The sequence below is a fragment of the Oncorhynchus tshawytscha genome, linkage group LG14 (assembly GCF_018296145.1).
Source record: "Oncorhynchus tshawytscha isolate Ot180627B linkage group LG14, Otsh_v2.0, whole genome shotgun sequence".
Taxonomy (NCBI): domain Eukaryota; kingdom Metazoa; phylum Chordata; class Actinopteri; order Salmoniformes; family Salmonidae; genus Oncorhynchus; species Oncorhynchus tshawytscha.
In genome coordinates, this window is record NC_056442.1 from 43,652,851 (window position 1) to 43,678,363 (window position 25,513).

General features: G+C 41.5%; 1 protein-coding gene across 1 annotated transcript in view; it reads left to right on the plus strand.

The window, feature by feature from the left end:
* Positions 1-23,260, plus strand: part of epha4l (eph receptor A4, like) — a 106,518-nt gene extending 83,258 nt beyond the window's left edge. The window contains exons 9-18 of the mRNA XM_042297578.1: positions 474-532; positions 963-1,076; positions 3,021-3,206; positions 10,457-10,518; positions 10,728-10,937; positions 11,067-11,216; positions 11,444-11,637; positions 13,185-13,343; positions 13,518-14,602; positions 21,781-23,260. Coding sequence (XP_042153512.1) covers positions 474-532; positions 963-1,076; positions 3,021-3,206; positions 10,457-10,518; positions 10,728-10,937; positions 11,067-11,216; positions 11,444-11,637; positions 13,185-13,343; positions 13,518-13,632 — 1,249 coding nt within the window. The 3' untranslated portion in view covers positions 13,633-14,602; positions 21,781-23,260. The remainder of the gene's footprint in view (positions 1-473; positions 533-962; positions 1,077-3,020; positions 3,207-10,456; positions 10,519-10,727; positions 10,938-11,066; positions 11,217-11,443; positions 11,638-13,184; positions 13,344-13,517; positions 14,603-21,780) is intronic.
* Positions 23,261-25,513: the final 2,253 nt, after the last annotated feature.

The window sequence follows — 25,513 nt, forward strand, 5'->3', positions numbered from 1 at the left end:
TCTCTTCACGCTTTAACCACGCTCTATCTTTTACTGGCCTGTGTGTGTGTGTGCACTCCTGCGTGATTGGACACTTCTATATGTATGAGAGTGGGGGCGATGGAGAGGGGGATGTTTGTGTGTGTGTGCGTGCATGCATGTGTGTGCGTGCATGCATGTGTGTGTGATTGCGGCTCTCCCAGCCAAGCAGGTGGCCATCTTTGATTCATATTCATTGACGGTAACTGTCTGTCATTGGGTCTTGACCATCCTTGTGGGGGAGGAGTGGGTGGGTAGTGCTCAGCGTGGCTCACAGAGCTGTTCAACAGTCATTAAAATGACAGAGGGGCACATTGTCATGTTTTAAAGTCATTAGTGCAACATTGTCCTGCACATCTGGTGATCTTCAACAGCCAGTGAATAATAACACCATGGACTAGCTCTGTGCTGCTGAACCTAGCTAACCACGTCGGCCATGTTGTTTTTCTCCCCAGACGGAGTAAGTACAGTAAAGCCAAGCAGGATGCTGATGAAGAGAAACACCTACACCAAGGTAGACCACTCACTGTACTCATCCTACGCTAATATCAACGTTCACTGATGAGCAGCACCATTCATTATTTAATCGTTGCCAGAAGAGCCGCTGAAAAAAGTATTACATTGGTTAATAGAGTAATAAAAAAGTATATTTGTAAAAAAGTGTGAATGAAATGTATATTCCCGAAAGTAATGTCACATTTCTAACAGTGTTTTCCAGTGAGAACCTATTGAGAAGATAAATAGATTCATATCATTTTTTAAAAGAGGTATTACACCAATCTAACAGAGACATTGGATGTTTTAATGTAGAAGTTGAGGAATTAAAGGATCAAGGAGAAGAGAGGATGGCAGTATAGCCCACATCATGGGGAAAATGAGGAACAGATGGAGCTCTGCTGGTCAGAATGCATTCATCGTCCCTTTTCCCTCCTCCTTTCTCTCAGGAGTGAGGATATACATAGACCCCTTCACCTACGAGGACCCCAACCAGGCTGTCCGAGAGTTTGCCAAGGAGATCGACGTTTCCTGTATCAAGATTGAGAAAGTGATTGGCATCGGTACGGACTAGACTTCTTATTGGCCATATGTTTACTATGTCAACATGACCGTTCTGTCAGACTGGTAATATTTGGCCAGACTCATTGGGTCAATAGAGAAAACAATGACTTGGGAGGGAAAATGTAATGTTCCTGTCTTCCAGTGCAAAAAGTTAGCTGGTGACCAATGATAGAAAATAATCAATAGCCATTTCCTCTCTCTTGCTCTGTTTCTGCTCAACTGAGAAGGAGGGATTGGGGATCAGAGGGGGTCAATCAATGATTAAAGTACAGCCCCCTTTCCCACCACCACCTGTTCCCTTCTCTCCCTCCACTAAAAATAAGTGTGTGGTACCTGTTATTAGGTCTTTCTTCACCATGTTGAAAATGTGAAAATGTATGGGTATGTATTTTTTCTGTGTGTAAGGTGTGTGTAAGTTTTATAATAAGGTGTGTGTGTGTTTTATAATAAGGTGTGTGTAAGTTTTATAATAAGGTGTGTGTAAGTTTTATAATAAGGTGTGTGTAAGTTTTATAATAAGGTGTGTGTGTGTTTTATAATAAGGTGTGTGTAAGTTTTATAATAAGGTGTGTGTAAGTTTTATAATAAGGTGTGTGTAAGTTTTATAATAAGGTGTGTGTAAGTTTTATAATAAGGTGTGTGTGTGTTTTATAATAAGGTGTGTATGAGTTTTATAATAAGGTGTGTGTAAGTTTTATAATAAGGTGTGTGTGTGTTTTATAATAAGGTGTGTATGAGTTTTATAATAAGGTGTGTGTGTGTTTTATAATAAGGTGTGTATGAGTTTTATAATAAGGTGTGTGTAAGTTTTATAATAAGGTGTGTGTAAGTTTTATAATAAGGTGTGTGTAAGTTTTATAATAAGGTGTGTGTAAGTTTTATAATAAGGTGTGTGTAAGTTTTATAATAAGGTGTGTGTGTGTTTTATAATAAGGTGTGTATGAGTTTTATAATAAGGTGTGTGTAAGTTTTATAATAAGGTGTGTGTGAGTTTTATAATAAGGTGTGTGTGTGTTTTATAATAAGGTGTGTGTAAGTTTTATAATAAGGTGTGTGTAAGTTTTATAATAAGGTGTGTATGAGTTTTATAATAAGGTGTGTGTAAGTTTTATAATAAGGTGTGTGTAAGTTTTATAATAAGGTGTGTGTGTGTTTTATAATAAGGTGTGTATGAGTTTTATAATAAGGTGTGTGTAAGTTTTATAATAAGGTGTGTATGAGTTTTATAATAAGGTGTGTATGAGTTTTATAATAAGGTGTGTGTAAGTTTTATAATAAGGTGTGTGTGTGTTTTATAATAAGGTGTGTATGAGTTTTATAATAAGGTGTGTGTGTGTTTTATAATAAGGTGTGTATGAGTTTTATAATAAGGTGTGTGTAAGTTTTATAATAAGGTGTGTATGAGTTTTATAATAAGGTGTGTGTAAGTTTTATAATAAGGTGTGTGTAAGTTTTATAATAAGGTGTGTGTGTGTTTTATAATAAGGTGTGTATGAGTTTTATAATAAGGTGTGTGTGTGTTTTATAATAAGGTGTGTATGAGTTTTATAATAAGGTGTGTGTAAGTTTTATAATAAGGTGTTGAGTTTTATAATAAGGTGTGTATGAGTTTTATAATAAGGTGTGTGTAAGTTTTATAATAAGGTGTGTGTGTGTTTTATAATAAGGTGTGTGTAAGTTTTATAATAAGGTGTGTGTGTGTTTTATAATAAGGTGTGTGTAAGTTTTATAATAAGGTGTGTGTAAGTTTTATAATAAGGTGTGTGTAAGTTTTATAATAAGGTGTGTGTGTGTTTTATAATAAGGTGTGTGTAAGTTTTATAATAAGGTGTGTGTGTGTTTTATAATAAGGTGTGTATGAGTTTTATAATAAGGTGTGTGTGTGTTTTATAATAAGGTGTGTGTGTGTTTTATAATAAGGATTGTGTGTGTGTGTCTTCCAGGTGAGTTTGGGGAGGTGTGCAGTGGTCGTCTGAAGATGCCAGGAAAGAGGGAGATCTGTGTCGCCATTAAGACCCTGAAGGCGGGATACACAGACAAGCAGAGGCGGGACTTCCTGTCTGAGGCCAGCATCATGGGCCAATTTGACCATCCGAACATCATTCACCTGGAGGGAGTGGTCACCAAGTGTAAGTAGGCTCCTGATTGGAGAGTATTTAGCTAAATGACAATAATTTCAAATGATTTAAAATGCACAATTTAAATAAATGTGAGTAAATGTAAATACATGAGTAAATCAAAGTATTGTGGAGCTTATAATATAGAGAACCAATCATATACTCTATATTTCACCTATGGAAAACATAAGCTATGAGGTGATTAAATAATCCTGAACGGGACAAGCTCAGATAAAGACTTAAATCATTACACACCACGTCTGTGGTTGTGGGTGAGTTTGGAGATAGCAAGGGCGGGGGGGGTCATTCACATCCAAGCCTGGTTACCCAGAGGGCCTTGGATAGGGGCGAGGAGTGGTGTGGGTCCGGACACGGAGCCCATCCTGGGAATCCCCAGGTGGTTGGAGTCCAGATGGAACAGGTCTGGTCCAGGTCGGCTACAGGGTTAATGTGTCCTGCGCTGTAGCTAGCTCATTAATCATAGTGTCAGCTGTAAATGTGTTTGGGGTTAGAGAGTGATATCCTATCTGCAGGACAGACCCTGTACTGCCACCATACCAGACGCTGTTGTTTAGAGTGTGTGTTGGGGGAGGGGGGTGTACGTTTGGGAAACTAGTTGTGTGTTCAACTCGTAGTGCATTGTGTGCATGTGTGTTGGAGCGTGAGAGTTTGTATTGATGACATACTGGTTTAGCATTTTATTTATTGCCTTTTACTATGAATGTGTGTCTGTTCACCTTTGATTAGGTACATGTGTGTGTGAGTGTTACCTCAGAGTCCCAGTTATCTTGGCTGTTGGCTGGTTAGATGGACATACTGCCTCATCTGTCCTCCTCTCTAGGAGATAAGACCAATCCCAGTCAGCCATTCAGTCTGCACAGCCACAGCCTGACATGACACAACCATACTCACTACAGGCCTGATCACTTATCACACATCAGACCTCTCAACGGAGAGACAGAATTTCATTGAATTGAGAAGAGGGGGAGGGGGGGGAGAAAGAGAAAGGCAGGGATAGGGAGGAAAGAAGGGAATCGGAGATAAATGAAGGATAGAAATAGGAGATGAGCAGAAGAGAGAGGATGATATAGAGGTGGATAACACATGTGAGAGAGAGGGTGTAAGATTAGGAGACAGGAGAGCGCAGGAGAGGGGTATAGTGGGGGTTAGAACCATAGCTGTGGGAAGTAGGGTTGCTGAGGGTGTTGCAGCACCCCCTGATAAATCACCCCCCAAAAATAATTACTAAAAAATCATTACTAAAATCATGACTAGCTCTTTACAACTCCTGTATGAGCAGAGTGACGCAAAATACGCATCAGCAGACACAAAAATGCACACCCCCAACCCTAAACATCTTGTCGTGACCATGGGTAGAACGATTGAGAAAGCATAGGGGAGGCTGAAAGACAAACAGACACAGAGAAGATGAAGAGAACAGGTAAATGAGATACCAGACTGGAAACAGAAACAGACTTAAAAAGAGAGAAAGTTTAAGCGAGGAGGACTGCATCCAATATCCATCTCCTTCCCTCTCCCCTTCCTCCCGTCTTTGTCATGACAAAAAGCTTGACGCCGTTTCTCAGCAATTAGTCCTTCACACTTGAGTGTGTCGGTGGAATCTATTAAGAATCCATTATTTGAATTCCCTCCCTATTCCAATCTAGTTAAAAGGGACTTCTATCTCGCCTCAGTACGGCAGCACTGCCTGTCCAAGAGGCCAATTAAGTCTTATTAATTATTGATGAAGTCTAAATATGCACTAAATACATAAATAGGCTAACATCAGAAACTCAGAGCTGAGGCAGTATAGCCTGTCATCTTGGCCATTTATTGATTTTTTTCTCAGCGCCACACTGACATCATTAAAAACTGTCCATCGTGAGTTGTTAACACTCTGCTCCTTCCCAGCTTTCCTTTAGGAAGTGACGCATTTAAATTCCCACATTTACATAATGTAAGCGCTGCTAAATTAGAAAGAACCCTTTTATTTAAAAAAAGAAGGAAAGAAAGAATGCTCCAGTGAGTGTTAGTGGCCTCTGTGTTCTCCCACCAGCCTCAGCTCTCTATAATAACGTTCTCCTAACGTTACCTCATTGTTATCCAAACATTCTCTTATACGTTGTCCTCTACCATCCCTAGACATTTTTTTGGACAGGTGATAATCGGCTTATTGGCAGGGCCCCTGCCCAGAGTTCATTACCAAAGGCGGCAGGACGTATTCAGTAAACAAGACATTAGCATGCAAATAGGCTGGGAGGAAGAGGGCAGGGCTGAGAAGGGGCGAGCTGAGGGTCGTAGGTCAGACGCTTCTCGGACTTGTTTGGCGAGTTGTCAATCAGTGGCAGCCCGGGGGCAGCAGGGGACAACAAAACAGAGCAAAGATGGTTGACAAAGGGGCTCTCCTCTCAAGTTGAACTCCACATCCTCTTTGGGGTGCTGCTGAAGTCCTGTAACTCATGGAGCTCCAATCACACGTCGCACAGAGCCGTGGCTGACAGCCTCTTGACAATCGGACCAGTCCAACGCAAAGTTGGAGAACTTCAGCTTTAGACCCCTCACACCCCTGAGTCAATTATTTGTAGAATCACATTTGGCAGAGATTACAGCTGTGAGTCTTTCTGGGTAAGTCTCTAAAAGATTTCCACACTTGGATTGTGCAACATTTGCCCATTATTCTTTTCTAAATTCTTCGAACTCTGTCATATTGATTGTTGATCATTGCTGCACAACCATTTTCAGGTCTTACCATAGATTTTCAAGCAGATATAAGTCAACACTGTAACTCAACCACTCAGGAATATTCACTGTTTTCTTGGTAAGCAACTCCAGTGTATATTTGGCCTTGTGATTTAGGCTATTGTCCTGCTGAAAGGTGAATTCATCTCCTAGTGTCCGGTGGAAATCAGACTGATTCAGGTTTCCTCTAAGGTTTTGCGTGTGCTTAGATCCATTCAGTTTCTTTTTTAATCCTTAAAACCTCTCCAGTCCTCAACAATTACATGTATAACCATAACATGATGCAGCACCACTATGCTTGAAAATATGGAGAGTGGTACTCAGTAATGTGTTGTATTGGATTTGCCCCAAACATTTTCTATTCAGGACAAAAATGTAAATGCTTTGCCACAGTTTTTTCAGTATTACTTTAGTGCCTTGTAGCAGTATTACTATAGTGCCTTGTTGCAGTATTACTATAGTGCCTTGTTGCAGTATTACTGTAGTGCCTTGTTGCAGTATTACTATAGTGCCTTGTTACAGTATTACTATAGTGCCTTGTTGCAGTATTACTATAGTGCCTTGTTGCAGTATTACTGTAGTGCCTTGTTGCAGTATTACTATAGTGCCTTGTTGCAGTATTACTATAGTGCCTTGTTGCAGTATTACTATAGTGCCTTGTTGCAGTGTTACTATAGTGCCTTGCTGCAGTATTACTATAGTGCCTTGTTGCAGTATTACTGTAGTGCCTTGTTGCAGTATTACTATAGTGCCTTGTTGCAGTGTTACTTTAGTGCCTTGTTGCAGTATTACTATAGTGCCTTGTTACAGTATTACTATAGTGCCTTGTTGCAGTATTACTATAGTGCCTTGTTGCAGTATTACTTTAGTGCCTTGTAGCAGTATTACTATAGTGCCTTGTTGCAGTATTACTGTAGTGCCTTGTTGCAGTATTACTATAGTGCCTTGTTGCAGTGTTACTTTTGTGCCTTGTTGCAGTATTACTATAGTGCCTTGTTACAGTATTACTATAGTGCCTTGTTGCAGTGTTACTTTAGTGCCTTGTTGCAGTATTACTATAGTGCCTTGTTGCAGTGTTACTATAGTGCCTTGTTGCAGTGTTACTATAGTGCCTTGTTGCAGTATTACTATAGTGCCTTGTTTCAGTATTACTATAGTGCCTTGTTGCAGTATTACTATAGTGCCTTGTTGCAGTATTGCTATAGTGCCTTGCTGCAGTGTTACTATAGTACCTTGTTGCAGTGTTACTATAGTGCCTTGTTGCAGTGTTACTTTAGTGCCTTGTTGCAGTATTACTATAGTGCCTTGTTGCAGTATTACTGTAGTGCCTTGTTGCATTATTACTTTAGTGCCTTGTTGCAGTATTACTATAGTGCCTTGTTGCAGGATGCATGTTTTTATTCTGTACAGGCCCCCTTCATTTCAATCTGTCAATTAGGTTAGTATTGTGAAGTAACTACCATTAACAGCCATTAAACTCTATAACTATTTTAAAGTCACCATTGACCTTATGGTTTCTTCCTCTCTGGCATCTTAGTTAGGAATGACGCCTGTAACTTTGTAGTGACTGGGTGTATTGATACACGATCCAAAGTGTAATTAATAACTTCACCATGCCTAAAGGGATATTCAATGTCTACTTTTTATAAAACATTTTACACATCTACCAATAGGTGCCCACCTTTGTGAGGTATTAACCTCCCTGGTCTTTGTGGTTGAATCTGTGTTTGAAATTCACTGCTCGAATGATGGACCTTACAGATAATTGTATGTGTGGGGTAAAGAGATGAGGTAGTCATTAAAAAATCATGTTACACACAGAGTCCATGCAATTTATTATGTGACTTGTTAATCACATTTTTACTCCTGAACTTCTTTAGGCTTGCCATAACAAAGAGGTTGAATACTGATTGAATCAAGACATTTCAGCTTTTCATTTTAAATGAATTAGTTAACATAACAATAAAAAATATGAATTCCACTTTGACATGATGGTGTATTGTGTGTAGGACAGTGAAACAAACGTCTACATTGAATCCATTTTAAATTCAGGCTGTAACACAACAACATGTGGAAACAGTCTAGGGCTGTAACACAACAACATGTGGAAACAGTCTAGGGCTGTAACACAACAACATGTGGAAACAGTCTAGCGCTGTAACACAACAACATGTGGAAACAGTCTAGGGCTGTAACACAACAACATGTGGAAACAGTCTAGGCTGTAACACAACAACATGTGGAAACAGTCTAGGGCTGTAACACAACAACATGTGGAAACAGTCTAGGCTGTAACACAACAACATGTGGAAACAGTCTAGGCTGTAACACAACAACATGTTGAAACAGTCTAGGGCTGTAACACAACAACATGTGGAAACAGTCTAGGCTGTAACACAACAACATGTGGAAACAGTCTAGGGCTGTAACACAACAACATGTGGAAACAGTCTAGGCTGTAACACAACAACATGTGGAAACAGTCTAGGCTGTAACACAACAACATGTGGAAACAGTCTAGGGCTGTAATACAACAACATGTGGAAACAGTCTAGGCTGTAACACAACAACATGTGGAAACAGTCTAGGGCTGTAACACAACAACATGTGGAAACAGTCTAGGCTGTAACACAACAACATGTGGAAACAGTCTAGGGCTGTAACACAACAACATGTGGAAACAGTCTAGGGCTGTAACACAACAACATGTGGAAACAGTCTAGGGCTGTAACACAACAACATGTGGAAACAGTCTAGGCTGTAACACAACAACATGTGGAAACAGTCTAGGCTGTAACACAACAACATGTGGAAACAGTCTAGGGCTGTAATACAACAACATGTGGAAACAGTCTAGGCTGTAACACAACAACATGTGGAAACAGTCTAGGCTGTAACACAACAACATGTGGAAACAGTCTAGGGCTGTAACACAACAACATGTGGAAACAGTCTAGGGCTGTAACACAACAACATGTGGAAACAGTCTAGGGCTGTAACACAACAACATGTGGAAACAGTCTAGGCTGTAACACAACAACATGTGGAAACAGTCTAGGGCTGTAACACAACAACATGTGGAAACAGTCTAGGCTGTAACACAACAACATGTGGAAACAGTCTAGGGCTGTAACACAACAACATGTGGAAACAGTCTAGGGCTGTAACACAACAACATGTGGAAACAGTCTAGGGTAACTGTAAACACAACAACATGTGGAAACAGTCTAGGCTGTAACACAACAACATGTGGAAACAGTCTAGGCTGTAACACAACAACATGTGGAAACAGTCTAGGGCTGTAACACAACAACATGTGGAAACAGTCTAGGCTGTAACACAACAACATGTGGAAACAGTCTAGGGCTGTAACACAACAACATGTGGAAACAGTCTAGGCTGTAACACAACAACATGTGGAAACAGTCTAGGGCTGTAACACAACAACATGTGGAAACAGTCTAGGCTGTAACACAACAACATGTGGAAACAGTCTAGGGCTGTAACACAACAACATGTGGAAACAGTCTAGGGCTGTAACACAACAACATGTGGAAACAGTCTAGGCTGTAACATAACAACATGTGGAAACAGTCTAGGGCTGTAACACAACAACATGTGGAAACAGTCTAGGGCTGTAACACAACAACATGTGGAAACAGTCTAGGGCTGTAACACAACAACATGTGGAAACAGTCTAGGGCTGTAACACAACAACATGTGGAAACAGTCTAGGGCTGTAACACAACAACATGTGGAAACAGTCTAGGCTGTAACACAACAACATGGAAACAGTCTAGGGCTGTAACACAACAACATGTGGAAACAGTCTAGGCTGTAACACAACAACATGTGGAAACAGTCTAGGCTGTAACACAACAACATGTGGAAACAGTCTAGGGCTGTAACACAACATGTGGAAACATAACACAACAACATGTAAACAGCTGTAACACAACATGTGGAAACAGTCTAGGCTGTAACACAACAACATGTGGAAACAGTCTAGGGCTGTAACACAACAACATGTGGAAACAGTCTGGGCTGTAACACAACAACATGTGGAAACAGTCTGGGCTGTAACACAACAACATGTGGAAACAGTCTAGGCTGTAAAAACTTTCTGGAGGCGCTGTAACATTATGTGCACATTTCTTGCGTGTTTGCATGTTAGTGTGTGTGTGTGTGTGTGTGTGTGTGTGTGTGTGTGTGTGTGTGTGTGTGTGTGTGTGGTGGTGTTATGTTACAGTAGAGATCCCTCTCTCTGAGTAAGGAGGAGATGTGAGGACACACTGTTACACTGAACTAATTTAATCACTACGGTACTGAGACGAATGGTGTACCCCCTCCCAACACACCACGCACTACACACTACACACCACACACACACCACACGCACACACACCCCTGAGAAGCACTGCTCTCCTGCTGCTTTGGGCAGTGATGTGCATCGTTTACCTCCATAATCATCTGCCTTTCATTTTCTTCCCTCCCACCCTCCCTCCCTCCCTCCTTTTCTTCAGGTAAACCAGTGATGATTATCACAGAGTACATGGAGAATGGTTCGCTGGATGCATTTCTGAGGGTAAGTCATGCAATGCAGTCTGTGTACTCAACTCTCTGTGTGGTATGTGTCTGCTTTCAAATGTTCAGAACTCTAGGTATGACTATTACAGCCGTTAGCCTCTTAATGAATGTCAGCCAAGCAACGTCATAAAGAGTAGCATCATCCCATCCTGCCACTGCATACAAACATGACCTAACATGCATTGATTTGTTTGTTTGCTTCTTTAGAAGAATGACGGGCGTTTCACAGTGATCCAGCTGGTGGGCATCTTGCGTGGCATCGCGTCGGGCATGAAGTACCTTTCTGATATGAGCTATGTCCACAGAGACCTGGCCGCACGCAACATCCTGGTCAACAGCAACCTGGTGTGTAAGGTGTCTGACTTCGGCATGTCACGAGTCCTGGAGGACGACCCCGAGGCTGCATACACCACCAGGGTAAGAGAGTGTGTGTGTGTGTGTGCACAAGCTTGTGTGCAGCTGTAGTGTTAATACATTTCAGCGTTTTCATGCTTGTATGTACCTATGTATTTGGTATACTAACAGTCTGTTTCCTGTCAATCACAGGGAGGGAAGATCCCCATTCGCTGGACAGCCCCAGAAGCCATTGCCTACAGGAAGTTCACCTCGGCCAGCGACGTGTGGAGCTACGGCATAGTAATGTGGGAAGTGATGTCATATGGGGAGCGCCCATATTGGGACATGAGTAACCAGGATGTAAGTCTACAGTAAGAACACATTCAGGTTTAAAACATCAAATAATAAGGATGTTATGTCATTATAGAAATATTTCTGTGTAATTACAGCTGTGCAATTTTCATGATTACTTCCTATTATTCAATTATAATAACATCATCGTTATAGTGTAATTAGGATGGCTGAGTAATCTATCTCACAGTCTACCATCAACCCTAACCTCTAACCTCTGCCCTCTCTCCCCAAAGGTGATCAAGGCCATAGATGAGGGGTACAGGCTTCCCCCGCCCATGGACTGCCCCGTGGCACTGCACCAGCTGATGCTGGACTGCTGGCAGAGGGAGAGGGGCGACAGGCCCAAGTTTGGCCAGATCGTCAACATGCTGGACAAACTGATCCGGAACCCCAACAGCCTGAAGAGGACTGGAGGAGAGACCACACGGTGAGACAGAGATTTCTTAGTTTATTCACTATTATTGTAATGTGTGTAATCAGTACTGTTTTATATACTGTACTTCCATACAACATTAACTGAATGGTACACCTTGTAAAATAAGGTATGTGTTCTAAGAGTTGAGAATTACAATGGTAGCTAGCAGTATGTTATAAAAAGCTCCCTTTAAGGAGGAGTCGTTACTCCTAGGTGGAACTGCGTATTTTTACAGACCCATAGCTAGTCGGGGAGGGAGGAAATGTTCTTCTTTAACCCAGGGAGAGAGGGAGAGAGGGAGAGAGGGAGAGGGGGAAAGAGGGGGAGAATGGGAGAGAGAGTCCTAGAGGAATAATTAGTGGAACTGAATCCCATGAACAGATTTTACAGGGGGTTTAGGAACAAGGGTGAGGTCTTGGGGACCCTAGTAACATCTCAATCAATGGCTCAGGGTGGTAGAGATGGAGAAAGATGCCCAAAGCACCACAGTATTTCACAACGAATTTCGCAACGAAGTAAGGGGTTTGGGTACTACCCCAGAGCCCCCCCCCCACACAGTCCCCGGCCCCCAGCCAGACCAAAGTGGCGATTGAACCCAGCAGCCCAAGCCTTTCAGCCAACACCTGTTAAATTATGGAGGAGGGGTGCAGTGGAGCGGGACCGTAGTGAGTGTGCTCAGTCCCTCCGTCGCACCGGCCCTAGGTAAATATTTGATGGCAGATGTCGTTGTGAAGCTAAGGAAGGAGGGATGAAGGGATGGAAAAGGTGTTGGTGAGTGCCTGAAAGAAAGACCGAGTCATGATGAATATCTGCATGCTAGAGGAGAAGCAGTGGGAGGTTAAAGCCACAGTGTGTGTTGTTAATATTTTCTCTTTAAATAACGATTAACTAACCGTGTCGGTGACACAAGGGAGGAACTGTGTTTCACTTGGCTTCTGTCTTGTAGGACAAATAGAGATGGGACACATGCTAGTGCTTAGTTTGTCTTAACCTGCTGATTCCATCAGAAAAAAGGTGTGTGTGTGTGAGAGAGAGAGAGGGGGAAAGAGACAGAAAGAAGATAGGCTGAAGAATTACAGTTCCTTTTTCAAAGTCTCAGGTTTGACTGTAGTTCACATGTGCCTGACCCCTGTGATAGGCTAACGTCAGATGATGAAAAACTCACTAACCATAAGGCCAGAGGGCACCGTGTCTCTCTCTCCTCCTCTGGTCCTGATTTAATTAGTTGTTCTAGTGTTGTAGTTATGTCTGAGTGACAGTTGATTTAAGAAACAAGAGCAGTGCCATTCTAATCCATCAGTTTCTCACTGCCAAGTATGACAATAGTATCTCAAAATGTTGGCTTAGGAAGCTTGACACACATTTAGTGGGTTGAGGCTTATTCATTTCGGTCAATGGGTAAAGATTGTACTTATAAAAATTTTTACTATTTATTTATTTGGTGGGTCAAAAGAAAACTCACTAAAGATTTAGGTGGGTTTGACAACTGAAAGTTGTAGGTACCGTTGCTTTAATATAGTACAAGTTGTCTAGATGTCTCCACCCCTCTCCGTCCCCAGACCCAGCACCACCCTCCTGGAGCCGGTCAGCCCGGAGGTGGCCTCGGCCCTGGGCTCTGTGGAGGACTGGCTGCAGGCCATCGGCATGGAGAGATACAGCGACAACTTCACCGCAGCAGGATACACTACCCCAGAGGCTGTGGTTCATATGACACAGGAGTGAGTTATGCTTGGTTTACTCAGCATTTATGCATCCAGGAGAGACCTGTCTGACTCATTTATATTAGGCCGGGTTGACACCTAGAGAGGATGTTAAATCTGTCATATGAATCAGGAAGCTGTCATAGTGTGTCTTGGTTCCTAATGTTTTCTTTCCTCCTCTTGTCAAAACAGGGACATGGGCCGAATTGGAATCTCCTCAGCTGCACACCAGAATAAGATCCTGACCAGCGTCCAGGGAATGCTCTCCCAAATGCAACAGATGCAAGGCAGAATGGTTCCGGTCTGATCAACGAGAAGGAAACGACTTCATTTCTAACGGATAGTACAAATTAAATATCAAAAGACAAATGAACAATCAAATTGTTTACCTCTTCCATGCACTTTAAATTGGATTTAAAAGAACAAGAAAAGAACAAGAAGAAGAAAAGTGGGAAATATGCACTTTTTACCAGATATTAGATATTGCCCTATTGAGAACGGGATATTTTTCTGTCCGAGCGACGCTGAGAACGGGATGGATGGAAAGCTTTTCCGAGAGGCCAACTGGAGTGCCTTCAATGGTCTGGAAGGAATTCAGAGGGGATCGCTCCTCTAGGCAAGAGTAATATTTCTGGAAAGTTCTTTCTGGAATACCCACAGAGCAGATTTTTGTATCGTAACTGTGTTCTGTCCTGTGTGTATGAATTGTTCTCTGTGACTCGCTGCCATATCCTCGATTGTCTTTTCTTTACGTTCGAATACCAACAGACAAAATGGAGGATTCCAACCTCGAGATAAACACTGATGTTCAGAATCTGAGAGGTTGAGGGAGGGATGGAGGAGGGAGGGGAAGGGGGTTCTGTGTTTTTGCTCTGTTCTGGTCTTGTTTTGTCCAAGATTGGGCTGTTTTGTTGCCCTCTGGACATTTTCTCAGAATGTCTTTGATCTAAAGAGGTGCATTCCTACCCCTTCTCCTCCCGAACCACCATCTCATCCTTCCTCAAACATCTTTCATCACCCCTTTTGGATTACAGCCCGCCCCCCTGGGTCTGATTACTGCTCTATGTGATTTGACGGACAGCTGTTTGGACCAGTTGGATTCTTACTGTGTATTTGTTTCCTGAATGTGGAACTGAGAGCAAAGGAGTATGGGATGTATTTGGACACGACTGTGCACTACTGCGGAGAGATGGATATGTAACAAAACAACAATGACAACGACATCAAAATGAACAAGAGAATACATGCTGGACATTATTCAATCATCAATCACCACGGTAAGGATCTATAAACTACCTATCCCTTAGTTATTTTAGTCATGTTATCGTTACTCATTGTGTATTTACTCCTTGTGTTGTTATTTTTAACAATTATTTATCTTTTTATCTCTCTGCATTGTTGAAAGGGCCCATAAGTAAGCATTTCACTGTTAGTCTACACCTGTTGTTTCTGAAGCATGTGACAAATAACATTTAATTTGATTTTAATTGATTTGACATATCTTTGTTGGCATTAACACAACAAACAAAAAAACTATTAACTATAAAACATTATAGTATGTGAAATTATTCAGGTCTGACCTGGATCATTATGTACAGTGCATTTGGAAAGAATTCAGACCCCTTGACTTTTTCCACATTTTGTTACGTTACAGCCTTTTTCTAAATGAGAAAAAAATACAAAAATGTCCTCATCAATCTACATACAATACCCCATAATGACAAAGCAAAAACAGGTTTTTAGAAATGTTTGAAAATGTATTCAAAATAAAAACCAGATAACTTTTTCAGTATTCAGGCCCTTTGCTGTGAGACATGAAATTGAGCTCAAGTGCATCCTGTTTCCATTCATCATCATTGAGATGTTCTACAACTTGATTGGAGTCCACCTGTGGTAAATTCAATTGATTAGACATGATTTGGAAAGGCACACACCTGTCTATATAAGGTCCCACCATTGACAGTGCATGTCAAAGCAATAACCAAGCCATGAGGTCAGAGGAATTGTCTGTAGAGCTCCAAGACAAGATTGTGTCTAGGCACAGATCTGGGGAAGGGTACCAAAACATTTCTGCAGCATTGGTTAGGGAGGTGACCAAGAGATCCTCTGTGGAGATGGGAGAACCTTCCAGAAGGACAACCGTCTATGTAGCACTCCACCAATCAGGCATCTATGATAGTGGCCAGACGGAAACCACTCGTCAGTAAAAGGCACATAAAAGCCTGCTTGGAGTTTGCCAAATGGCACTTAAAGGACTCTCAGACCGTGAGAAACAAGATTTTCTGGTCTGATGAAACCAAGATGGAACTATTTTGCCTGAATGCCAAGCGTCACGTCCGGAGGAAACCTGGCACCATCCTTACGGTGAAGCATGGTGGTGGCAGCATCATACTGTGGGGATGTTTTTCAGAGGCAGGAACTAGGAGACTAGTCAGGATGGAGGGAAAGTACAAAGAGATCCTTGATGGAAAGCGTGCTCCAGAGCGCTCAGGACCTCAGAACTGGGTGAAGGTTCACCTTCCAACAGGACAACAAGACTAAGCACACAGCCAAGATAACGCAGGAGTGGCTTCGGGACAAGTCTCTGAATGTCCTTGAGTGGCCCAGCCAGAGCCCGGACTTGAACCCGAACGAACATCTCTGGAGAGACCTGAAAATAGCTGTACAGCAGCGCTCCCCATCCAACTTGACAGAGTTTGAGAGGATCTGGGAGAAACTCCCAACTGCCAAGCTTGTAGCGTCATACCCAATAAGAACCGAGGCAGTAATTGCTGCCAAAAGTACTTAAGCAAAGTACTGATTAAAAGGTCTGAATACTTATGTAAATGTGATATTAAAAAAAATGTAATTAGCAAAAGTTTTTGCTTTGTTTTGGGGTATTGTGTGTAAATGTGGAAAAAGTCTAATACTTTCAGAATGCACTGTATATACTGCAGTACTGTTGGCCATTACACTTTCTAATCCTCTGCAGTGTGTACATACTGTAGTACTGTCTAACTCTCTCTCTCTCTCTCTCTGCAGTGTGTACATACTGTAATACTGTGTAACTCGCTCTCTGCAATGTATACATACTGTAGTACTGTCTAACTCTCTCTCTGCAGTGTATACATACTGTAGTACTGTCTAAATCTCTCTCTGCAGTGTATACATACTGTAGTACTGTCTAAATCTCTCTCTGCAGTGTATACATACTGTAGTACTGTCTAACTCTCTCTCTGCAGTGTATACATACTGTAGTACTGTCTAAATCTCTCTCTGCAGTGTATACATACTGTAGTACTGTCTAACTCGCTCTCTGCAGTGTACATACTGTATACTTTGTAACTACTGCAGTGTATACATAAACTGTGTAACTCTCTCTGCAGTGTATACATACTGTAGTACTGTCTAGTGTATACATCTGTAGTACTGTGTAACTCTGCAGTGTATACATACTGTACTGGCTAACTCTCTCTGCAGTGTATACATACTGTGTATACAGTACTGTCTAACTCTCTCTCTGCAGTGTATACATACTGTAGTACTGTCTAACTCTCTCTCTGCAGTGTATACATACTGTAGTACTGTCTAACTCTCTCTCTCTGCAGTGTATACATACTGTAGTACTGTGTAAATCTCTCTCTCTCTCTGCAGTGTATACATACTGTAGTACTGTCTAAAACTCTCTCTCTGCAGTGTGTACATACTGTAGTACTGTGTAACTCTCTCTCTCTGCAGTGTGTACATACTCTGTGTAACTCTCTCTCTGCAGTGCAGTGTAACTCTCTCTCTCTGCAGTACAGTACTGTGTAACTGCAGTGTATAGTACTGTGTAGTACTGTCTAAATACTGTAGTACTGTGTGTATACTCTGTAGTACTGTGTAACTCTCTCTCTGCAGTGTATACATACTGTAGTACTGTCTAACTCTCTCTCTGCAGTGTATACATACTGTAGTACTCTCTCTCTCTGCAGTGTATACATACTGTAGTACTGTCTAACTCTCTCTCTGCAGTGTATACATACTGTAGTACTGTGTAACTCTCTCTCTGCAGTGTATACATACTGTAGTACTGTGTAACTCTCTCTAGTGTATACATACTGTAGTACTGTCTAACTCTCTCTCTGCAGTGTATACATACTGTATACTGTCTAACTCTCTCTGCAGTGTATACATACTGTAGTACTGTCTAATACATACTGTAGTACTGTGTAACTGCAGTGTATACATACTGTAGTACTGTCTAAATCTCTCTCTGCAGTGTATACATACTGTAGTACTGTCTAACTCTCTCTCTGCAGTGTATACATACTGTAGTACTGTCTAACTCTCTCTCTGCAGTGTATACATACTGTAGTACTGTCTAACTCTCTCTCTGCAGTGTATACATACTGTAGTACTGTCTAACTCTCTCTCTGCAGTGTATACATACTGTAGTACTGTGTAACTCTCTCTCTGCAGTGTATACATACTGTAGTACTGTGTAACTCTCTCTCTGCAGTGTATACATACTACTGTGTAACTGTCTAACTCTCTCTCTGCAGTGTGTACATACTGTAGTACTGTGTAACTCTCTCTCTGCACTCTCTCTCTCTGCAGTGTGTACATACTGTAGTACTGTGTAACTCTCTCTCTCTGCAGTGTATACATACTGTAGTACTGTAACTCTCTCTCTCTGCAGTGTACTGTGTAACTCTCTCTCTGCAGTGTATACATACTGTGTAACTCTCTCTCTGCAGTGTGTACTACTGTGTACTGTCTACTCTCTCTGCAGTGTATATATACATACTGTAACTATCTCTCTCTGCAGTGTACTGTGTAAACTCTCTCTCTGCAGTGTATACATACTGTAGTACTGTGTAACTCTCTCTCTGCAGTGTATACATACTGTAGTACTGTGTAACTCTCTCTCTGCAGTGTATACATACTGTAGTACTGTGTAACTCTCTCTGCAGTGTATACATACTGTAGTACTGGCTAACTCTCTCTCTGCAGTGTATACATACTGTAGTACTGTCTAACTCTCTCTCTGCAGTGTATACATACTGTAGTACTGTCTAACTCTCTCTCTGCAGTGTATACATACTGTAGTACTGTCTAACTCTCTCTCTCTGCAGTGTATACATACTGTAGTACTGTGTAACTCTCTCTCTCTGCAGTGTGTACATACTGTAGTACAGTCTAACTCTCTCTCTGCAGTGTGTACATACTGTAGTACTGTGTAACTCTCTCTCTCTGCAGTGTATACATACTGTAGTACTGTCTAACTCTCTCTCTGCAGTGTGTACATACTGTAGTACTGTGTAACTCTCTCTCTCTGCAGTGTATACATACTGTAGTACTGTCTAACTCTCTCTCTCTGCAGTGTATATATACTGTAGTACTGTGTAACTCTCTCTCTCTGCAGTGTGTACATACTGTAGTACTGTGTAACTCTCTCTCTCTGCAGTGTGTACATACTGTAGTACTGTGTAACTCTCTCTCTCTGCAGTGTGTACATACTGTAGTACTTTGTAACTCTCTCTCTCTGCAGTGTGTACATACTGTAGTACTGTGTAACTCTCTCTCTCTGCAGTGTGTACATACTGTAGTACTGTGTAACTCTCTCTCTCTCTGCAGTGTATACATACTGTAGTACTGTCTAACTCTCTCTCTGCAGTGTATACATACTGTAGTACTGTCTAACTCTCTCTCTGCAGTGTATATATACTGTAGTACTGTGTAACTCTCTCTCTGCAGTGTATACATACTGTAGTACTGTCTAACTCTCTCTCTGCAGTGTATATATACTGTAGTACTGTGTAACTCTCTCTCTGCAGTGTATACATGCTGTAGTACTGTCTAACTCTCTCTCTCTGCAGTGTGTACATACTGTAGTACTGTCTAACTCTCTCTCTGCAGTGTATATATACTGTAGTACTGTCTAACTCTCTCTCTGCAGTGTATATATACTGTAGTACTGTGTAACTCTCTCTCTGCAGTGTGTACATACTGTAGTACTGTCTAACTCTCTCTCTGCAGTGTATATATACTGTAGTACTGTGTAACTATCTCTCTCTGCAGTGTATACATACTGTAGTACTGTCTAACTTTCTCTCTGCAGTGTATATATACTGTAGTACTGTGTAACTCTCTCTCTCTGCAGTGTATACATACTGTAGTACTGTCTAACTCTCTCTCTGCAGTGTATATATACTGTAGTACTGTGTAACTCTCTCTCTCTGCAGTGTATACATACTGTAGTACTGTCTAACTCTCTCTCTGCAGTGTATATATACTGTAGTACTGTGTAACTCTCTCTCTCTGCAGTGTGTACATACTGTAGTACTGTGTAACTCTCTCTCTCTGCAGTGTATACATACTGTAGTACTGTCTAACTCTCTCTCTGCAGTGTATACATACTGTAGTACAGTCTAACTCTCTCTCTCTGCAGTGTGTACATACTGTAGTACTGTCTAACTCTCTCTCTCTCTCTGCAGTGTGTACGTACTGTAGTACTGTCTAACTCTCTCTCTCTCTCTGCAGTGTGTACATACTGTAGTACTGTCTAACTCTCTCTCTCTCTCTGCAGTGTATACATACTGTAGTACAGTCTAACTCTCTCTCTGCAGTGTATACATACTGTAGTACAGTCTAACTCTCTCTCTGCAGTGTGTACATACTGTAGTACTGTCTAACTCTCTCTCTGCAGTGTATACATACTGTACAGTCTAACTCTCTCTGCAGTGTGTACATACTGTAGTACTGTCTAACTCTCTCTCTCTCTCTGCAGTGTGTACGTACTGTAGTACTATCTAACTCTCTCTGCAGTGTGTACATACTGTAGTACTATCTAACTCTCTCTCTCTGCAGTGTGTACATACTGTAGTACTGTCTAACTCTCTCTCTCTCTCTGCAGTGCAGTGTACTATCTAACTCTCTCTGCAGTGTATACATACTGTAGTACAGTCTAACTCTCTCTGCAGTGTATGCATACTGTAGTACAGTCTAACTCTCTCTGCAGTGTATACATACTGTAGTACAGTCTAACTCTCTCTGCAGTGTATACATACTGTAGTACAGTCTAACTCTCTCTCTGCAGTGTGTACATACTGTAGTACTGTCTAACTCTCTCTCTCTCTCTGCAGTGTGTACATACTGTAGTACTGTGTGTACATACTGTAACTATCTAACTCTCTCTCTCTCTGCAGTGTATACATACTGTAGTACTATCTAACTCTCTCTCTCTGCAGTGTGTACATACTGTAGTACTGTCTAACTCTCTCTCTCTCTCTGCAGTGTGTACGTACTGTAGTACTATCTAACTCTCTCTGCAGTGTGTACATACTGTAGTACTATCTAACTCTCTCTCTCTGCAGTGTGTACATACTGTAGTACTATCTAACTCTCTCTCTCTCTGCAGTGTATACATACTGTAGTACTATCTAACTCTCTCTCTCTGCAGTGTGTACATACTGTGTAACTCTCTGCAGTGGTGAGCTCATTGAGTGCTGAGCTGTTTGAGTGGTGTGTTAATAAACCAGCAGCCCGGCACCTGAGGCCGTAGAGTAGATCAATAAGCCCTGTTCTCAGATCAGTCACTGCTCTAAACCGCCTGGCGTGTGAATGAGGACGATTAATCACTGACTGAGTCAGCAGACAGCACACCACAGCCGCTCACACCTGGGTTCAAATAGTATTTGAAGTAATTTTGAATACTTTTCCTGGGCTTGATTGCGCTTTCCTGGTGCAATGGAACCAATAGAAGAGTAGCAACACTGAAAACCTCGTCCGTCTGGCACTCCAGGCAGGCTAAACCAAATTATTAAAATATTTGAACGATTTTAAATAGGCTGCAGACCTGGGTTTAAATACTATCATAGCGGCATGACTCAGGATCGGTTCCCATGATGAAGGAAATGTTTTCCATTGTTGGCTTTTGCCAACCAATAATGCAGTGATGTCACTGTATCGGTTGGCGAAGGCTGATGTTCTTGTTAAGCATTGAATGACTAGAACTTTCCATATGCTTTAACTGGTATGTGTTGTTGGGCATCACAAGGATATTTGAGTAGTTCTATGCCAGGCAGAAACTGGCATTCAAACTGAACACTTTCAAAACCAACCATGGCTGACGTGATCTCTCTCTCTCTCTCTCTCTCTCTCTCTCTCTCTCTCTCTCTCTCTCTCTCTGTCTCTCTTCCTGTCTCTCTCTCTTTCTCTTCTCTGTCTCTCTCTCTCTCTCTCTCTCTCTCTCTCCCTCTCTCTCTCTTTTCTCTCTCTCTCTCTCTCTCCCCTGTGTCTCTCTCTCTCTCTCTCTCTCTCTCTCTCTCTCTCTCCCTGTCTCTCTTCCTGTCTCTCTCTCTTTCTCTCTCTCTCTGTCTCCCCCACCTGCTTCTCTCTCTCTCTCTCTCTCTCTCCTGTCTCTCTTCCTGTCTCTCTCTCTTTCTCTCTCTCTCTGTCTCCCCCCACCCGCTTCTCTCTCTCTCTCCTCCAGCTGCCACCACCTTTCATCAACAGGATTCCTCCCTCTCTCCATGACCAGAATTCCTCCTCTTCTCCTTGGAGTATCCTCCAACTCCATCTCTCCATGACTGGCACGTTCGCTGTTTGGTGTCGCTCCATTTTTCAGAACAAACAGACTAGCGATCCATGACCACCATCAACAGCTTACGAAAACAATATGAATGATTCAGCAACGCTTAAAAAACATTTAAATAATGTAATATAAACTAGACCCTGCTCCAGCAGATGATGTACTTGTTTTATGAATTTTTAAGCTTATTTTCCTTTGTGTTTTTGGTTTGCATGTAAAGTGAGCATGTGTATGTGTGTGTGCTTGAGTGAGTGAATGAGTGTGTATTTGTGTTTGAGTGAGTGAGTGAGTGAATGAGTGTGTATTTGTGTTTGAGTGAGTGAGTGAGTGAGTGAGTGAGTGAGTGAGTGTGTGTGTGTGTGTGTGAATGAATGTGTGTTTGTGTCTGTATGAGTGTCTATGATGTCTTCATAATAATATCAATAGTTGTCTGTTTTTATGCTACAGTGGAGGGGGTTTACGGATTTGTTTTTGGAATTTCATGACCTGCTTTGTGTCGACAAAAACAATGTAAAGTGTGCCACTACTCCTGCTCTGTCAATCCTCTTCAGCAACAGCATTTAAAGAGTTTGGATGTTTTCAACACACCCTTAACTGCAATGGCTTTAGTAGAGGGATCCAGTGGAATATATAGACAATAGCCTCCTGTACTGACAGAAACACAGAAGGACAGATGGACAGTCAGCGGCATAGGCTCTCTCATTAGAAGGCAGATTGGACTCCCCGAGCTGAAGAAAAATCTTTCTGGATTTTGAGCAGGGGATGTATATAGTCAACAAGGACTTGAGGCTGAAAAGGCTGATAAGAAGGGAATATCATTGATCTCGTTTCATTTAGATGTTTCAGATATTCACCAAATGACAGTCAGGTTACATTCAAAGGACTTAAAAAAAAATACAAATTATACAATCGTTACTATCTGAATGTTTTTCGATCATATGCGATTGATAAACTACAGATTCCTCCGTCCTCCATACCAGCCCAGCTCAATGATCTTCTCTTTGCTTTGGTTTTAATCCGTCAACGACCTGTCTTGTGGAAATATGCAAGAAGTGTTAGGAAAGGAAACCAGAATGTACTGTATAATACTTTTACATTTAGTTAATGATGACATGATGACAACCTAAGACAACACACATTAAGCTTTGTCATTGTATGCCTTCTGATACCATATGATCCAGCCATGTAGACATTAACATTCTTTTAATCTTCTTTTTGTTGTTGTAACATTTCTATTAGATTTTTGGTCATTTGTTTTATTTTGTCAAGGATTTTAGGTACCTGTAACTTATGTCATTATTTATGGTCTTTTATATCTAGTTTGTAAAATGAAGGGTTGCCATGTGGTGCATTCTTATTAAAGTAGAAACCATCAAACTGGCTTTGTTTCCTGCTTATTATAACAATAAACACACACACACACACATACACTCACTTCCCAGTGAGTTGGCAGTGAGATCCCTCTGCGGCACATGAGCACAGATAAATCTATCTGACTGTGAGCTGCAGGTTGTGTCTCGGGCCACAAGGCGTCAGAGAGATTTTTGGCACGGTCGGTGTGCTTAATCAGAACAACATCTGTTTCCTGCGCTCATTTCCAGGGGCGATAAAACACTTATTGTCCGAGGCTTTGATGGGGAGAGAAAGAGAGAGAACAGCTACCATTCAAAAAATGGCCTCAGAAGTACTGTATTCTCTGCCAAACTGTGTTTTACACATTTCCCGAGGAAGGCCTGTAACAAGGCATGCATATGTTAGCTAGGGATGAATGATTGCAGAAGGAGATGCTTATCGGCTTTGAAGGGAAAACGTGTGGTGTGTGTGTGTGTGTGTGTGTGTGTGTGTGTGTGTGTGTGTGTGTGTAAGTTTGTGTGTGTGCGTGTGTGTGTGTGTACTTGCAGGGTCATGTGGTGGGTCTTTGAAAGAAGACAACAGAACATTTCACATTATTGGATTGAAGTTTAACAAGATCAAATTCCACAAAACATTCCTATTTTAATGTTCAACTCCAGACCATCGACCATTTTGAAAAGCAAGTCAGAAATACTCAACCTTCATAGTCATACTGTTACTGTTTCTATTTGTATTATCCTTTTTGAACTCTGCATCATTGGGAAGAGCTAGTTAGCAAGAGTTCCACGGTAAAGACTACACCACCCACCCGTTGTATTCGGAGCATTGGACAAGTAACATTTGATTTGATTTGAGACAAATAGGAATAGAGACAAAGAGAAGCAGAGGTTTGACAGTGCAAGAGACGGAGAAGATGGAGGAGATGGAAGAGAAAATGAGAGACAGAAATGAGAAAGAGCTGCACAGAGATAGTGAAAAGATAGAGGCAGAAAGAGAGGTATAGGTCATTTGGAAATAATAGGTCTCTAGTCTAATGGTCTAGGTCTCTAAAGCTAGGTCTCTAGTCTAATGGTCTAGGTCTCTAAAGCTAGGTCTCTAGTCTAATGGTCTAGGTCTCTAAAGCTAGGTCTCTAGTCTAATGGTCTAGGTCTCTAAAGCTAGGTCTCTAGTCGAATGGTCTATGTCTCTAAAGCTAGGTCTCTAGTCGAATGGTCTATGTCTCTAAAGCTAGGTCTCTAGTCGAATGGTCTAGGTCTCTAAAGCTAGGTCTCTAGTCTGCTAAATAAGCTGGGTATGTCAGTCATCTTGAAAGCTGAGGTATTGACCAATGTTTTGGGACACGAGTTGGAATGCGGTCTCTCTCTCCTCACCACTACTACCAGCAAATGACAACCACAACCCAGTGGTCCTCTCAATAACATGGTTTCACCTCAGTAGTTCTTCCCAATGAGGTCCAAGAACAGTCTGATGGATTGTGTTAATTATTCCTTTCATTCGGGAGAAGCTAAATTACAGATGGCAGAATAAGACATGCCAATGTTTACACCATTGTTATAATATATCTGGCATTAATGTGGAGCAATGTAGCATAATGTGAAATATTATACCATATTTATTTTAGTGAAAAGAAATTAAAGGTTTTCTGGCATTTTTCTATAACATCTTGTTCAGATGTTTGACTATTTTGTTTGTGGAAATGGTCTGAAGTTCACGTTTCAGACGTAACTTCATATTGAAATCACTTGGGCCCACTTATGTTGTCATTCAAACGCAGACTGAAAGTAGGGTGAAAGCTTGAGATTCAACGTTCCCAGCCCTACCAACCCCGCTTTTCCAACCTTCAGATGAAGTGCTAGCTTCTCAAACTGGCTTGATCCTCCAACCCCTTACTGTCAGAGCCAAGGGTTAGATTGGAACCTTTTGTGATGTTACTCAATTTGAATATTTGAAAGACAGACTTTGCCAGCATGAACAATAGTACACAATAGCACACCACCTCTTCACATTGACATCGCCATTAACCACATCTGCTGTGTAGGGACTCTAGAGTCTAGAGGAGGTCCTTCATTTAGGTCCCCACAATGTCATAATCCATAATCCAAATGCTTCAACTCTAATCTCTGGACCAACAGGAGAGGGAAGTGTTTTTCTGTTTCACAAAGCAGTCTATTAAACAGTGCTAATATGAAGAAGGGTGAAATAGTGCTAATATGAAGAAGGGTGAAATAGTGGTATTATAAAGAAGGGTGAAATAGTGCTAATATGAAGAAGGGTGAAATAG